The 16,752-nt window shown below is 51.6% G+C and overlaps 1 protein-coding gene across 6 annotated transcripts in view; it reads right to left on the reverse strand.

Annotated features, from left to right (window-relative positions):
- The window catches only part of CHMP2A (charged multivesicular body protein 2A), a 310,318-nt gene that overhangs the window by 213,451 nt on the left and 80,115 nt on the right, over window positions 1–16,752 (reverse strand). Inside the window, exon 1 of one of the 6 annotated variants that reach the window (XM_085616655.1) lies at window positions 8,218–8,405. The exons of 1 other annotated variant lie outside the window; for it this stretch is intronic. Coding sequence is in view for 1 of the 5 variants with exons in the window: in XM_085616654.1 (XP_085472780.1) it covers window positions 3,286–3,339 (54 nt within the window). In the remaining 4 variants the exon portion in view is untranslated. Of the gene's footprint in view, window positions 1–3,285; window positions 3,352–3,791; window positions 3,836–7,717; window positions 7,863–8,217; window positions 8,406–16,752 lie in introns of those variants that run through there. 4 more of the 6 variants (XM_085616657.1, XM_085616653.1, XM_085616656.1 and 1 more) reach the window with 4 other exon arrangements.

The raw sequence follows: 16,752 nt of genomic DNA on the forward strand, positions 1-16,752 counted from the left end.
GCTGCACCTGAGTCACTTCACGCCATGAGGCGCGCAGGAAGAAAATATTAAACCAGCTGGTGCCTAATGAGTCCTAGTGAAAACCGCCTTGATACTGTTCAGAAAAGCACTAGGGACATCAAGAAGGACCCCGGATGGTGACCGTCAGCAAGTTAAAGCTGAGCAGAGAGCTGCGTGAATAATTACCTGGTAATCCTCTCAGCACAACGCAAACATGACATACATGACACTGTTCAGGGATCCATCATCTACAGCTGACATTAAATGACCATTCATCATGGTCCCCCCATTAAAGCAGTGCACTTTGTGATCTGCATGGTACATGTTCTTTGCAGCAGGCACATTAACCCTCTGTGCTACCTTTCCAGGAGTCAACCCTTCCACTAGACTAAACTCTGATCTCTCTCTAGGAAGAACATTAATCACCAAAGTTATCATGACATTTTTATTGTTTCTGAAAATTGCTGGAGGCCAGGAAGGAGGCAGCAAGTTTTTTTTAAATCATAATATACTTGCAAACACTACGCACCCACCCGAAATAGGTACCCAGTGCGGTCACACCATTCGCATCGCACGAACCTGCTCAAGGTTCATGTGACCTCAGTGACAAGAGTCACAGCGACTGGATCACTGTTGCTCTAGGGCATGGGTACTCACAAAATTTCTCTCGGGGGCCAAATTTACAGTGTGGTTTGTGGTCGTGGGACGCACTGGTGGGGGTGGGATCAGAGGGGATGGGGCGGGGCTAAAGCACAAAGCAAATTGTGACCATGAGGTTGAACACAGGTCCCTGCAGCAGACGCCTTCGTCCACTGAGCCACCAGACCTGGCATACACACATCTCTCTCCCTCTCTCTCTCCTTCCCCTTTCCCACCCTCCCTCACCCTCCCCCCTTTCCCACCCTCCCTCACCCTCCCCCTTTCCCACCCTCCCTCACCGCCCCCCCGTCTCTCCCCCCCGTCTCTCTCTCCCTCCGTCTCTCTCTCTCCCTCGTCTCTCTCCCCGTCACCCTCCTCCCCGTCTCCCTCCTCCCTCCCTCTCCCTCCCTCCCCCTCCCCCTTCCCTCCCCCCTCTCCCTCCCCCTCTCTCTCCCCCCCTCCCCCCTTTCCTCCATCTCCCCCCTCCCTCTCCCCCTCTCTCCCTCCCCCCTCTCCCTCTCCCTCCGTCTCCCTCCCTCACCCCGTCTCCCGCCCTCTCCCAGTCCGTCTCCCCCCGCCCTCCGTCTCCCTCCCTCTCCCTCCGTCTCCCCCCCCGTCCCCCTCCCCGTCTCTCTCCGTGTCTCCCTCCCCGTCCCCCTCCCCGTCTCTCTCCGTGTCTCCCTCCCCGTCCCCCTCCCCGTCTCTCTCCGTGTCTCCCTCCCCGTCTCCGTCTCCCCCTCTGTCTCCCGCCCTCCGTCTCCCTCCCTCCCCGTCTCCGTCTCCCACTGTCTTTCTCCCTCTCCCACTCCCAGTCTCCCTCCCTCCCAGTCTCCCTCCCTCCCAGTCTCCCTCCCTCCCAGTCTCCCTCCCTCCCCGTCTCCCACGGTCTCTCTCCCTCTCCCACTCCCTCCCTCCCAGTCTCCCTCCCTCCCAGTCTCCCTCCCTCCCAGTCTCCCTCCCTCCCAGTCTCCCACTGTCTCTCTCCCTCCCAGTCTCCCTCCCTCCCAGTCTCCCTCCCTCTCCCCCCTCAGTCTCTCTCCCCCCTCAGTCTCTCTCCCCCCCTCAGTCTCTCTCCCCCCCCTCAGTCTCTCTCCCCCCCCTCAGTCTCTCTCCCCCCCCTCAGTCTCTCTCCCCCCCCTCAGTCTCTCTCCCCCCCCTCAGTCTCTCTCCCCCCCCTCAGTCTCTCTCCCCCCCTCAGTCTCTCTCCCCCCCCTCAGTCTCTCTCCCCCCCCTCAGTCTCTCTCCCCCCCTCAGTCTCTCTCCCCCCCCCTCAGTTTCTCTCTCCCCCCCCTCAGTTTCTCTCTCCGTGTCTGCACGGTCCGCGGGCTGCCAAGAAAGGCTTGCCGGGCCGCTGGCGGCCCGCGGGCCGACCCAGCTCTAGGGTGTGCTGCTTCGTAGGCCTGCCCGCAAGACTGGAGATGAACTTCAGTATGGATTGTGGTGGACAGGCCTTCAAGGTTAACCCACAATTGACACCACTAGGGTACACCTGCTTGTGCGAAGACATCAAGCCTTCTAAGGGCTAGTGGGGCCTTCTAAGGTCTAGCATGGGAATGTGCTCCCTCAGTAGAGTGGTCTGGTGGACTGGTCATGAAGGCTGAACCCGGTTCCCCAGTTCCAAATTCGACAGCTCTGGCCATAGTGCCACATCCTCTCCCGCATTGAACAGCATACTTCCCCACTGAGAGAAACTCGCACTGCATTCAGCTTTAATCTAATTGTGCCCGCTATAAACACTTGGATGTGGCTCAATTCAAATTATGCACTTGATAAGAGTAATATCCTGCCTATAAAGTAAAAGCAACCACTCGTAGGGAATGCAAGATTAAGTAAAGCATGTGCAATGTAAGCAGAAGCAACATGGTTACGGACATGACTAGAGGGCCCTGAAGGGAACTGTTTCAATGTCCATTGCTTATATCCTTACAAAACGTAAGCAGTATGGTTTAAAAAAACCTTATCCATAAACACAGAGCCATGATACACATTTTGTTTCCAATCCACCCATCAACCAGGTATTGCAGTACCTCCAGGAATGGTACACTTTCCCACCTGGGAACAACAATGCTGTTCAAAGAAAGACGAGAAAACAAAGTAGCGCTTCACTGGCAAACTCTGTAAAGTAATGCTGATGTATTTGGATGTAAATAAAACCAATCTAGCCACTTTGCAACCACTCGGTCTAGCTTTACTTAGTTATGTATTTATTTTTCCATATTTAAAACCTTCTAATTCTCTCCATCCCGCTGCACTTTGGAATAGAAAAATGTCAGAAAAAGGGCATTTCTCGCAAGAGTTTTTCTTTTTGGGATCCATTTCACAGGGAAGCAACTGAAGGAAAGATAGGTTGTGAACCGTTTCTTCAAGTCCCGGTTTTCAGTAAGTGAGGAGCAAGACAGAAAGAGAGGGAATAATAGGAAGCCAGGAGGGGGGGTGAGGGGGGGGGGGAGACAGTTGCAAGCACAAAAAACAGAAGAGGACATTGCCCGAGTCCTATTCCTTCGCCCGAGTCCTATTCCTTCTCTGCCCGTCCCAAACGTCCACGAAAGCAAGCAAAGTCTTATCTAAATGCCTTCGTCCTCCCCCAAAATAGTGCCGCCTGGGGCGGACCGCCCCACCCTAGGTAGGCCACTGGGTGCCACTTACCAGCTGCAGGCTGCAGAGGAAGACAAGCGTGCACCTGGCGCTGCAAAACCCCATGGCGAGTGATGAAAACGGCGGGGCCGGGAGCCACATCACCTGAGTGAGGTTTCGAACGCGTGTCGTAGCCTAATTGGACAATAATCTTGGCCGGCGGCCGGGTAATGTTCCACAGACTAATATTATTTAGCATTACAATAATCTTGGCCGGCGGCCGGGTAAGGTTCGACAGACTAATATTATTTAGCATTTTGGTGTCACGGACTCCGTGACACCAAAATGCAAAATAATATTACTGTCTGTCGAACCTTACCCGGCCGCCGGCCAAGATTATTGTCGACACGGACCACGGTGTCACCCCATGCAATGGTGTCACCCGGTGCGGTCCGCACCCCCCTAGTGACGCCACTGGTTTCGTTTGCCCATTACTTTGCACTTCCTGGTCACATAATAATCACATCTTACGGCAAAATATATAATGAGAAAACGGTGGCGATCTAGCAGCTACTTACCCGTGAATTCAGACTAATATTCTTTGTTCTAATTCAGCTTAACAATCGATGCCAAATGAATAATACAGGGCACAAGTAAATGGTTTGGAAGCCTGTAACTCTATTAACCAATTGGTTTCCATCACCAAAGAAAGTTACATGATAAAAACGAATGCTAACTTTTTTATTTATATTCAGAAGTGCAGAGCCAGTGTTCACCTTTCCAACTCTTCCTTTTCAGTGCATTATTTCTCACGCACTGAGCAGCAGTGCCACTCGTCTTGACACAGGGGTGCAGGTGTATGTGAGGTCACTGCGAATGGCTACTTTTGTTGACTACGCACCTATTAGGCTTTTAGCGCGGACAAACATTTTATATGCTGCACCTGAGTCACTTCACGCCATGAGGCGCGCAGGAAGAAAATATTAAACCAGCTGGTGCCTAATGAGTCCTAGTGAAAACCGCCTTGATACTGTTCAGAAAAGCACTAGGGACATCAAGAAGGACCCCGGATGGTGACCGTCAGCAAGTTAAAGCTGAGCAGAGAGCTGCGTGAATAATTACCTGGTAATCCTCTCAGCACAACGCAAACATGACATACATGACACTGTTCAGGGATCCATCATCTACAGCTGACATTAAATGACCATTCATCATGGTCCCCCCATTAAAGCAGTGCACTTTGTGATCTGCATGGTACATGTTCTTTGCAGCAGGCACATTAACCCTCTGTGCTACCTTTCCAGGAGTCAACCCTTCCACTAGACTAAACTCTGATCTCTCTCTAGGAAGAACATTAATCACCAAAGTTATCATGACATTTTTATTGTTTCTGAAAATTGCTGGAGGCCAGGAAGGAGGCAGCAAGTTTTTTTTAAATCATAATATACTTGCAAACACTACGCACCCACCCGAAATAGGTACCCAGTGCGGTCACACCATTCGCATCGCACGAACCTGCTCAAGGTTCATGTGACCTCAGTGACAAGAGTCACAGCGACTGGATCACTGTTGCTCTAGGGCATGGGTACTCACAAAATTTCTCTCGGGGGCCAAATTTACAGTGTGGTTTGTGGTCGTGGGACGCACTGGTGGGGGTGGGATCAGAGGGGATGGGGCGGGGCTAAAGCACAAAGCAAATTGTGACCATGAGGTTGAACACAGGTCCCTGCAGCAGACGCCTTCGTCCACTGAGCCACCAGACCTGGCATACACACATCTCTCTCCCTCTCTCTCTCCTTCCCCTTTCCCACCCTCCCTCACCCTCCCCCTTTCCCACCCTCCCTCACCCTCCCCCTTTCCCACCCTCCCTCACCGCCCCCCCGTCTCTCCCCCCCGTCTCTCTCTCCCTCCGTCTCTCTCTCTCCCTCGTCTCTCTCCCCGTCACCCTCCTCCCCGTCTCCCTCCCTCTCCCTCCCTCCCCCTTCCCCTCTCTCTCCCCCCCTCCCCCCCTTTCCTCCATCTCCCCCTCCCTCTCCCCCTCTCTCCCTCCCCCCTCTCCCTCTCCCTCCGTCTCCCTCCCTCACCCGTCTCCCGCCCTCTCCCCGTCTCCCGCCCTCCGTCTCCCTCCCTCTCCCTCCGTCTCCCCCCCCGTCCCCCTCCCCGTCTCTCTCCGTGTCTCCCTCCCCGTCCCCCTCCCCGTCTCTCTCCGTGTCTCCCTCCCCGTCCCCCTCCCCGTCTCTCTCCGTGTCTCCCTCCCCGTCTCCGTCTCCCCCTCTGTCTCCCGCCCTCCGTCTCCCTCCCTCCCCGTCTCCGTCTCCCACTGTCTTTCTCCCTCTCCCACTCCCAGTCTCCCTCCCTCCCAGTCTCCCTCCCTCCCAGTCTCCCTCCCTCCCAGTCTCCCTCCCTCCCCGTCTCCCTCCCTCCCCGTCTCCCACTGTCTCTCTCCCTCTCCCACTCCCTCCCTCCCAGTCTCCCTCCCTCCCAGTCTCCCTCCCTCCCAGTCTCCCTCCCTCCCAGTCTCCCTCCCTCCCAGTCTCCCACTGTCTCTCTCCCTCTCCGTCTCCCTCCCTCCAGTCTCCCTCCCTCCCAGTCTCCCTCCCTCCCAGTCTCCCTCCCTCAGTCTCTCTCCCCCCTCAGTCTCTCTCCCCCTCAGTCTCTCTCCCCCCTCAGTCTCTCTCCCCCCCCTCAGTCTCTCTCCCCCCCCTCAGTCTCTCTCCCCCCCCTCAGTCTCTCTCCCCCCCCTCAGTCTCTCTCCCCCCCTCGGTCTCTCTCCCCCCCCTCAGTCTCTCTCCCCCCCCTCAGTCTCTCTCCCCCCCCCTCAGTCTCTCTCCCCCCCCTCAGTCTCTCTCCCCCCCCTCAGTCTCTCTCCCCCCCCTCAGTCTCTCTCCCCCCCCTCAGTCTCTCTCCCCCCCCTCAGTCTCTCTCCCCCCCTCAGTCTCTCTCCCCCCCCTCAGTTTCTCTCTCCGTGTCTGCACGGTCCGCGGGCTGCCAAGAAAGGCTTGCAGGGCCGCTGGCGGCCCGCGGGCCGACCCAGCTCTAGGGTGTGCTGCTTCGTAGGCCTGCCCGCAAGACTGGAGATGAACTTCAGTATGGATTGTGGTGGAACAGGCCTTCAAGGTTAACCCACAATTGACACCACTAGGGTACACCTGCTTGTGCGAAGACATCAAGCCTTCTAAGGGCTAGTGGGGCCTTCTAAGTCTAGCATGGGAATGTGCTCCCTCAGTAGAGTGGTCTGGTGGACTGGTCATGAAGGCTGAACCCGGTTCCCCAGTTCCAAATTCGACAGCTCTGGCCATAGTGCCACATCCTCTCCCGCATTGAACAGCATACTTCCCCACTGAGAGAAACTCGCACTGCATTCAGCTTTAATCTAATTGTGCCCGCTATAAACACTTGGATGTGGCTCAATTCAAATTATGCACTTGATAAGAGTAATATCCTGCCTATAAAGTAAAAGCAACCACTCGTAGGGAATGCAAGATTAAGTAAAGCATGTGCAATGTAAGCAGAAACAACATGGTTACCTTAACGATCTCTCACTCACTATTCAGAAATCAGTAAGTGGTTTTACCTGAAATATCCTGCCTATAAAGTAAAAGCAACCACTCATAGGGAATGCAAGATTAAGTAAAGCATGTGCAATGTAAGCAGAAACAACATGGTTACCTTAACGATCTCTCACTCACTATTCAGAAATCAGTAAGTGGTTTTACCTGAAAAGTTAAGGACATGACTAGAGGGCCCTGAAGGGAACTGTTTCAATGTCCATTGCTTATATCCTTACAAAACGTAAGCAGTATGGTTTAAAAAAACCTTATCCATAAACACAGAGCCATGATACACATTTTGTTTTCCAATCCACCCATCAACCAGGTATTGCAGTACCTCCAGGAATGGTACACTTTCCCACCTGGGAACAACAATGCTGTTCAAAGAAAGACGAGAAAACAAAAGTAGCGCTTCACTGGCAAACTCTGTAAAGTAATGCTGATGTATTTGGATGTAAATAAAACCAATCTAGCCACTTTGCAACCACTCTGTCTAGCTTTACTTAGTTATGTATTTATTTTTCCATATTTAAAACCTTCTATTTCTCTCCATCCCGCTGCACTTTGGAATAGAAAAAGGTCAGAAAAAGGGCATTTCTCTCAAGAGTGTTTTCTTTTTTGGATCAATATCACAGGGAAGCAACTGAAGGAAAGATAGGTTGTGAACCGTTTCTTCAAGTCCCGGTTTTCAGTAAGTGAGGAGCAAGACAGAAAGAGAGGGAATGATAGGAAGGGGGGGGGGGGGGCAGTTGCAAGCACACAAAAAAAGAAGAAGAATTAGAGGAAGGACATTGCCCGAGTCCTATTCCTTCGCCCGAGTCCTATTCCTTCTCTGCCCGTCCCAAACGGCCACGAAACCAAGCAAAGTCAAATCTAAATGCCTTTGTCCTCCCCAAAATAGTGCCGCCTGGGGCGGACCGCCCCACCCTAGGTAGCCACTGGGTGCCACTTACCGGCTGCAGAGGAAGACAAGCGTGCACCTGGCGCTGCCAAACCCCATGGCGAGTGATGAAAACGGCGGGGCCGGGAGTCTCATCACCCGAGTGAGGTTTGGAACGCGTGTCGTAGCCTAATTGGACAATAATCTTGGCCGGCGGCCGGGTAAGGTTCCACAGACTAATATTATTTAGCATTACAATAATCTTAGCCGGCGACCGGGTAAGGTTCGAAAGACTAATATTATTTAGCATGTTGGTGTCACGGACTCCGTGACACCAAAATGCAAAATAATATTACTGTCTGTCGAACCTTACCCGGCCGCCGGCCAAGATAATTGTCCACACGGACCACGGTGTCACCCCATGCAATGGTGTCACCCGGTGCGGTCCGCACCCCCCTAGTGACGCCACTGGTTTCGTTTGCCCATTACTTTTGCACTTCCTGGTCACATAATAATCACATTCTACGGCAAAATATATTATGAGAAAACGGTGGCGAGCTAGCAGCTACTTACCCGTGAATTCAGACTAATATTCTTTGTTCTAATTCAGCTTAACATTCGATGCTTGTTGTTGGTCTTTTAACGGGTATAATTTAGCTGTAATTTTAGCACTTCCTGGTCGCATAACTACCAATCCCACGGCCTAACATACTAAAGGAATGAAACACGTAGGTATGGGAGGTTTTGCCAATGTCTAATGTGACCTAGGATTGGAGCAATGGATGCAGCTCAGCCAATCCTAGCGAGCATCCCAGAATTACCAAGTGCTGATTGGCTGAGAAGTCCAGATGCCATTGTCAAAACTGTCCTCCAGCAGTCGGCTGTGACCGCCCAGTTTTGAGCGGGCGGAGTTTGGACCACGTGAGCCTAGTTAGTGACGAACCAGCGATGACGGCTGGTTTCATCCTGACCCAAGCATGAGGCGCGGCTCAGTTTCTAGATGGGAGGGAGCGATGTTTGGATCCTGGTACGCAATGGGATAAGTGGAATGAACAAGCATTGGAAAAGGCAGTAGGTCTCGGCAATGCGCCTTGGGGCTAAAAGATCTTTACCCTCCATTGCCCCCCCCCCCCCCCACACACACACACACACTGGTTTCAGTACCCACTGGATCCCCCACTCTTCCTATTCCTCACATTTGCATGTTACTTTTATTGCCACTGTGGGGAAATGCGTTTCATAAAAAGGCACATCACCAGTAGGGATGCCACCTTGCCCCCCAAAAAATATCAGCCATTTTTTGTTTAAAGAGCTTGCACTAAATAGGGCTGTAATAAATCGTATGTATTCATTTGTAACGTGACTTTTCTTTGTTTCCGTTAATTATTAGTCATGGATCATTAATGCAGCCCTAAAACACATTTAAAAGAGCTTTCTTTTTATATTTGCTGTTTGAAGTATGCACAGATAAGTGACTTTAAGTGATTTTGCTTATTTTTGTACTGGCTGGGACATCAAAATACTGGTGGTGCCAGTATAAATCCGATCAGCTGGCAACCCCAATTACGAGACTGAAAGTTTGTTGCAGGATCAGCACATTATTTCCTCAATCAATCAGGGAATTATGGACCGCGCTACTCACCCGTGATGGTCTCAAGGCGGGGGGGGCGGGGGGGGAGCGGGAAGTGCCGCTCCGGGTCAGTTGAAGAACCAGGTCTTGAGGCTCTTCCAGAAGGTGTGCAGCGTGAGTCACTTCACGCCATGAGGCGCGCAGGAAGAAAATAGGAAGAACATATTAAACCAGCTGGTGCCTAATGAGTCCTATTGACAACCGCCTTGCTACTGTTCTGAAAAGCACTAGGGACATCAAGAAGGACCCCGGATGGTGACCGTCATCAAGTTAAAGCTGAGCAGAGAGCTGCGTGAATAATTACCTGGTAATCCCCTCAGCACAATGCAAACATGCACATACATGACACTGTTCAGGGATCCATCATCTACAGCTGACATTAAATGACCATTCATCATGGTCCCCCCATTAAAGCAGTGCACTTTGTGATCTGCATGGTACGTGTTTTTTGCAAAAGGCACATTAACCCTCTGTGCTACCTTTCCAGGAGTCAACCCTTCCACTAGACAAAACTCCGATCTCTCTCTAGGAAGAACGTTGATCACCAAAGTTATCATGACATTTTTATTGCTTCTGAAAATTGCTGGAGGCCAGGAAGGAGGCAACAAGTTTTTTTAAACCATAATATACTTGCAAACACTACGCACCCACCCGAAATAGGTACCCAGTGCGGTCACACCGTTCACATCGCCTTAACCTGCTCAAGGTTCATGTGACCTCAGTGACAGAGTCACAGCGACTGGATCACGGTTGCTTTAGGGTGTGCTGCTTCGTAGGCCTGCCCGCAAGACTGGAGATGAACTTCAGTATGGATTGTGGTGGACAGGCCTTCAAGGTTAACCCACAATTGACACCACTAGGGTACACCTGCTTGTGCTAAGACATCAAGCCTTCTAAGGTCTATTGGGGCCTTCTAAGGTCTAGCATGGGAATGTGCTCCCTCAGTAGAGTGGTCTGGTGGACTAGTCATGAAGGCTGAACCCGGTTTCCCAGTTCCAAATTCAACAGCTCTGGCCATATTGCCACATCCTCTCCCCCAGTGAACACCATACTTCCCCACTGAGAGAAGCTCGCACTGCCTTCAGCTATAACCGAATTGTGCCCGCTATAAACACTTGGATGTGGCTCAATTCAAATTATGCACTTGATAAGAGTAATATCCTGGTGCAAGATTAAGTAAAGCATGTGCAATGTAATCAGAAACAACATGGTTACCTTAACGATCTCTCACTCACTATTCAGAAATCAGCAAGATGGTTTTACCTGAAAAGTTAAGGACATGACTAGAGGGCCCTGAAGGGAACCGTTTCAATGTCCATTGCTTATATCCTTACAAAACGTAAGCAGTATGGTTTAAAAAGATCACATCCATAAACACAGAGCCATGGTACACATTTTGTTTTCCAATCCACCCATCAACCAGGTATTGCAGTACCTCCAGAAATGGTACACTTTCCCACCTGGGAACAACAATGCTGTTCAAAGAAAGACGAGAAAACAAAAGTAGCGCTTTACTGGCAAAGTAATGCTGATGTATTTGGATGTAAATAAAACCAATCTGGCCACTTTGCAACCACTCTGTCTTGCTTAATTTAGTTATGTATTTTTCATATTTAAAACCTTCTATTTCTCTCCATCCCGCTGCACTTTGGAATAGAAAAATGTCAGAAAAAGGGCATTTCTCGCAAGAGTGTTTTTCTTTTTTGGATCCATTTCACAGGGAAGCAACTGAAGAAAAGATAGGTTGTGAACCGTTTCTTCAAGTCACGGTTTTCAGTAAGTGAGGAGCAAGACAGAAAGAGAGGGAGTAATAGGAAGAGAGGGGGGGACAGCTGCCAGCACAAAAAAGAAGAGGACATTGCCAGAGTCTTATTCCTTCTCTGCCCGTCCCCGAACGTCCACGAAAGCAAGCCGAGTCTTATCGAAATGCCTTTGTCCTCCCCCAAAATAGTGCCGCCTGGGGCGGACCGCCCCCACCCCACCACCCCACCCTAGCTACGCCACTGGGTGCCACTTACCAGCTGCAGGCTGCAGAGGAAGACAAGCGTGCACCTGAAGCTGCAAAACCCCATGGGCAGTGATGAAAATGGCGGGGCCGGGAGCCACGTCACATGAGTGACGTTTCGAACGTCGTCTGGACGCCCACGTCGTAGCCTAATTGGACATTAATCTTGGCCGGCGGCCGGGTAAGGTTCGACAGACAGTAATATTATTTCGCATTTTGGTGTCACGGACTCCGTGACACCAAAATGCAAAATAATATTACTGTCTGTCGAACCTTACCCGGCCGCCGGCCAAGATTATTGTCGACACGGACCACGGTGTCACCCCATGCGATGGTGTCATCCGGTGCGGTCCACACCCCCCTAGTGACACCACTGATCTGTAGCCCTATGTAAGGGATGCCTTCGGGAGCCCATTTAAATGAAAACTGTGTTGCCAAGCTGATGGCCTGAGTTTTTTTGAGTTGACCTTAAAGCCCGAGACCTGACTAAAGGTTTCGATCTCACTCACCAAGGGGGGTAACAAAGCCATTGGGTTCATAAGGAAGAGTACTACGTCATCCGCATAAAGCGACATTTTATGCTCCCTGCCCCCCATTCTAATCCCTGATATGTCAAGGTTTTGACTGATTCTCTCTGCGAATCGCTCCATATAGGGAGCAAAGAGCAGAGGCGATAAAGGGTATCCGTGCAGTGTCCCTCTCCCTATCTTAAAGGGTCTTGAGGCAACCCTGTTCACCCTAATCCACGCCTGCGGGTGATCATAGATGCAGTCCACTCATCCCATAAATAGGTCCCTAACTCCGCATCTGCGTAACGCCTGCTTCAGATATGGCCAGTGGACCCAGTCGAATGCCATCTCAGCATTCACTGAGAGTAGCACCGCGGGTTGTTGAGTGCGCTGGACTTTGTCTATGAGATGATACATCCTCGCGTCACATCGCTGCAGCTACGCTCTGGGATAAAATTGATCCGGATCCTCCAACCCTTAAATATGGGGCGCCAGTCCAGCCGCTAGTATGGTCGTAAAGATTTTCAAGTCTACGTTAATTAAGGATAAGGGGCAGTAGGGTGCACAGTCCAGTGGGTCTTTGCCTGGCTTCGGTATTATAACCACCTCTGCCATGGTCATGGTAGGAGTCAGGGTTCCGGTATCGCTAAAGGAGTTAAAAAGGCGGACCAGGAGCGGGCCTAGGTCGGGGGCAAAAGTCTTATAGAAGTTTCATTATTATTATTATTAGGAGCTTATAAAGCGAGCTTATACCCGAAGGTGTCCTGGCGCTAAGTCAACCGGGAATCCTTCTTCCTCAGGGGCCTTCCCGGAGGTGAGTCCTCTGATCGCTCTGAGAACCTCATCTAAATAGATGTCAGTGTCCAATGTTGTCGCATCCTTGGGGTGCAGGGTGTATACCTGTGCATTCAGCACGTAGACCACCGCCACCTCCGGATCCAAACTGTCCGCTGAATAGAAAGTCTCATACGTCGCCGCTATGTCTGAGTCCACCCGAAGGATCTCCCCCAGCGGACTTCTAATCTCTGCAATACGGTGCGCATTTGATTGGGCGTGTAGCAGGTTTGCGAGAAGCTTCCTGGGTTTGTTTCCCCCTTTATAGTAGCACTGCTTAGTGCACAAGAGAGAGCACTCTGCTCGATCATAGTCCAATGCTTTTAGCAGCTTCCTAGCTGCATTGAGCAGTCGCCTAATGTGGGGGGAGCCTGTGCCACGGTGAATCCCTTTCAACTCCCTGATCTGCGATTCCAATTATTCCTGCTTTTCTGTCCTATCCCTATTCAGGCCTGCGGCAATTGCTAGGATGCGCCCCCTGATGACGGCTTTCAGAGTATCCCATTGAAGGGAGCCCGATGTCAAGCTGTCGTCATTAATCTCCCAAAAGTTCTGCATTGTTGCCCTTATCTCCGTGATATTGGCCTATGTGAGCAGTTTATGGTTTAGCCTCCACCTTCTCTGTCTCGGGGGGGCTACTCTCTAATTGCACCACCAGAGAGATTGGTGAGTGATCCGAAAACCCAACTGTCCCTATCACCACTTCTCAGGTGTCCCTTGTAACCCGTGGGGAAGTTAAAAATAAATATATACACGCATAGGTTTGATGGGCTGCCGAGAAATACGTATATTCCCTATCGTTGGGATACTGGTGTCGCCAGGCATCCGTCAGCCCCAGATCCCTCAATTTTTGAAGCATGGTGTCTGAGAGAGCCCTGGAGTGACCCACTCGCTGCGCGGACCAATCTAGTTGTGCGTCTAGGATTATATTAAAGTCTCCCCTCAGGATGAGAGCCTCATCCAGTGATTCTAAGATTGAGTTCAGTGTGTCTCTAAGGAAGGTTTCTTGGTGGTCATTTGGGCCATATATGGATGCAATTGTGTATGTGTGATACCCCATGGCTATCCTCAACGCTAGCACTCAGCCCGGAACCTCCATGTGCAATCCCAGGACTGAGCCCACGAAGTGCGTTGTGAGCAGAATTGCCACTCCTGCTTTTTTCCCCGCTGTAGAAGAGAAGAACTGCCTGTCAAACCATGTGGAGCGGAGACGCTTTTAGTAAGTGGGTCAGTTGTAAGAGGCAGATATCGCAGTTTAACTCTTTCAACAAGTCAAGAAGCGTGCTTCACTTGACCGGTGAGTTAAGGCCCCTCACATTAAGACTCAGTATCCACACCCTATTAGCTGTCATCTGGTCTGCCTTCAGGATCTATTCACAGCCCTGATATGGGTGTTTCAGGTGACTCTCCCCAACCCGACCTGCCTCTGTTTCCCCCTCCCTCCCCCCGCCAATGTTTACCCCTGGGTTGCTGCACCTCTTCGCCTCCACTCACCATCCACCGCTTCACTGTACCTAAATGGAAGCCTACCTCTTATAATCAGGGGGATAATCGCCCAGCCCCTAGAATAGAATAGAAAAGGAAACAGAGAAAGAGAAATGCAAAATTGACAAATTGAAGAAACCAGGAGGGAGTCTTCCAGTGAATATTACACACAATATCGTGTTTGGGTCCATGTGGCCTACGGTCGGTTAACATCTCTGGAAAAGGTGAGCTTCTAGTCTCCGGCCTATGTCGAGTGTCTACGGGACCCCATCGTCATAATGCCAGGTCAAGGGGCACGGTTTGCCTACAAGTTGGCATGTGTCAGTCTCTTCTAGGATCCTCCCGATCTGCACTATTCTGTAGCTGTCGGAGCAAGGCTTCTCTCTCCTTCTGGCATTCTTGTTCCGTAGGTTTTACATGTTTCCCTCTGCCAGTCCTCCGACACCGCCTCGGACTTGCTGACGTCTGGGATGACCTATCCACCGGGTGACCGCTCCTGGGCTCAACCTCTTCCAGAGCCACACCAAGGGCCTCCTGGGCCTCTTTTAGGGAACGCACCGTCCACAGCTCTTTATTCCAAACGAAAGATAGTCAGAAGGGGTGCCCCCACTTGTAGCGTATTTTTTTCACCCTAAGAAAGCTTGTGGCTGGCTTCAGGGCTCTGCGACGCTGGAGGGTGAGGGGTGAAAGGTCCTGGTATAGTCCGACCTGGAGGCCCTCAAACTCGATGGTGGCCTTGTCTCTGATGGCTTTCATTATTACTTTTTTCTGTCTGAACTAATGGAGGCAGATGAGGATAGCTTGCTGTTGACCTGGGCCAGGTGCCGGCTTCCCGGCTCGGTGTGTGTGATCCAACACAATCTCACTATCCCCAAGCTCTAGGGTTGCATGTCTGAAGAAGCGGAGCACCCAGTCCTCCAAGTTCCCACCTGGACCTCCTCAAGCGGTTTTCCAGGTCCTCCAAGCAAAGATGCAGCTCTTCATTACGGTCCCTGAGATCTAGTAACTCTTGGACTTGTTCCGTGAATTCTTCGTCTCTACTGTCCCCCGCTTGTTCCAGAGAGTCCACATGGTCGCCAATTTCCTGGATGTCATTTTTGAGTTGCTTAATGTCCTAGGCGACATCCTGTCTGAGGGCCGCAACGTCATCTCGTAGAGTGCCAAAAAGCTGTTCAAGGAAGCTTCGAGTGATCGGCTCCGTCGACTTTCCGCTTTCCGCCTCCTTGTCGTTCTCTGTGAGCTGAGTCATCGAGTGCTCGGGCACCAGAGCTTCCGCTTTTTTTGAGGTTGGTTTCTGTAGGAGATCCTTAATTGTGGTGTCCTTTTACGTCCTGTGAGTGGACATCTTGGTGGGCCACTGCCTTCAGGTCCAGGGTGATGGGCATGGCAGCAAAACCGACTCCGGGTCCCTCTCTATCGATGTAGACTGCATGAGTGCCTCTTTCCCTTGTCAGTCCTTCACCCGCTGAGGCCTCGCCACCCTATGCCAGCTGCACCCTAGTGGCACCCAGTCCGTCTCTGTACAGCCGAGGGGGTGTGATCTCAGTCGGGGTCAAGCAATCCAGTCTGCGACCCTGTCTTCCAGCCTCTGACCTGATGCTTACACTGCAGGTCTCTCTATCTCAGGGACCCTCCCCGGCCAAGCCCTGCTCAGGTCCCTCCCTGTAGCTCTATGCTGGCCCACCGCGGATCCTCAAACACTGCCCGGCTCCTCCTAGATCCTTGGGTGGAGACAGTCCCCACTTATGGTCTAACCTCAGTTTCAGGCCCAGTGCACCCAGTCCAGTACCTTGCAGTGAAAATGGCCGCGGCCCAGCCCGTCGTCCTCTCTGCCCACCGCTGGCCGCTGCAGAGTTAGGCTCTCCCTGGCACCAAAGGAGCCGCCTCTCGCCTCCTTTCTGGCAGTTGGGGCAATCACACGCTCCAAATCAGCTCACAGTGTCAAAGGGACCCCACAAGAGCAATACGGACGGGCACCACTCCCTACTCCCGGCCTGGCCTTCCGCCGTCACCTCTATGGATACCTGGGCCCCTGAAACTCTAGCGCAGCACTGTCGGGGATGTCAGTGGCACAAGATAGAGAAGAACAAGCCACTAACCTTACTCAGCAGCCAGCGGGGACGACAGCAAGCAGAAAGGCCCCCCTATTCTCCCGGACACACTTCCCCACAGTGTAGCAGACACACTCTGGGAAAGAGCACCCCCGAGAACAGGGAAGTGTAAACAATAAGGAGGTAACACTGAGGGTCTTGCTCTCGAGAAGGGGAACACAGCGGTAAAGTGCCTTCTATCGAAGTCCTGCACAAAACAAACAAATGACAGATGTCAGTTCAACTATCAGGTTTTTTGGTATTATACTCTGTGACCCTATACTCATAACCCTTCAGATACTCACAGGTTGAGGTAGGAACAGATATGGCTCCCTTGGTGTGTTTCACTCTTCTGCTGTACAGTAACAAACAATAGTAGTTCTGAGAGATAATCCGCCTGTCTGTTAATTCACAGCAAGCGGTTCCCCAACTAGGTAGAGCGACAAGCACCTCCTGCGCTCTCAGTCTATTCCTCTACTTCAGCAATGAGTGCGGATTAATAGAGAGGGACATCGGAAAGCGTGTGGAAATGTTATCATGAAAGAAACTAAGTAA

Source organism: Triturus cristatus, chromosome 7 (assembly GCF_964204655.1).
Source record: "Triturus cristatus chromosome 7, aTriCri1.1, whole genome shotgun sequence".
NCBI lineage: Eukaryota > Metazoa > Chordata > Amphibia > Caudata > Salamandridae > Triturus > Triturus cristatus.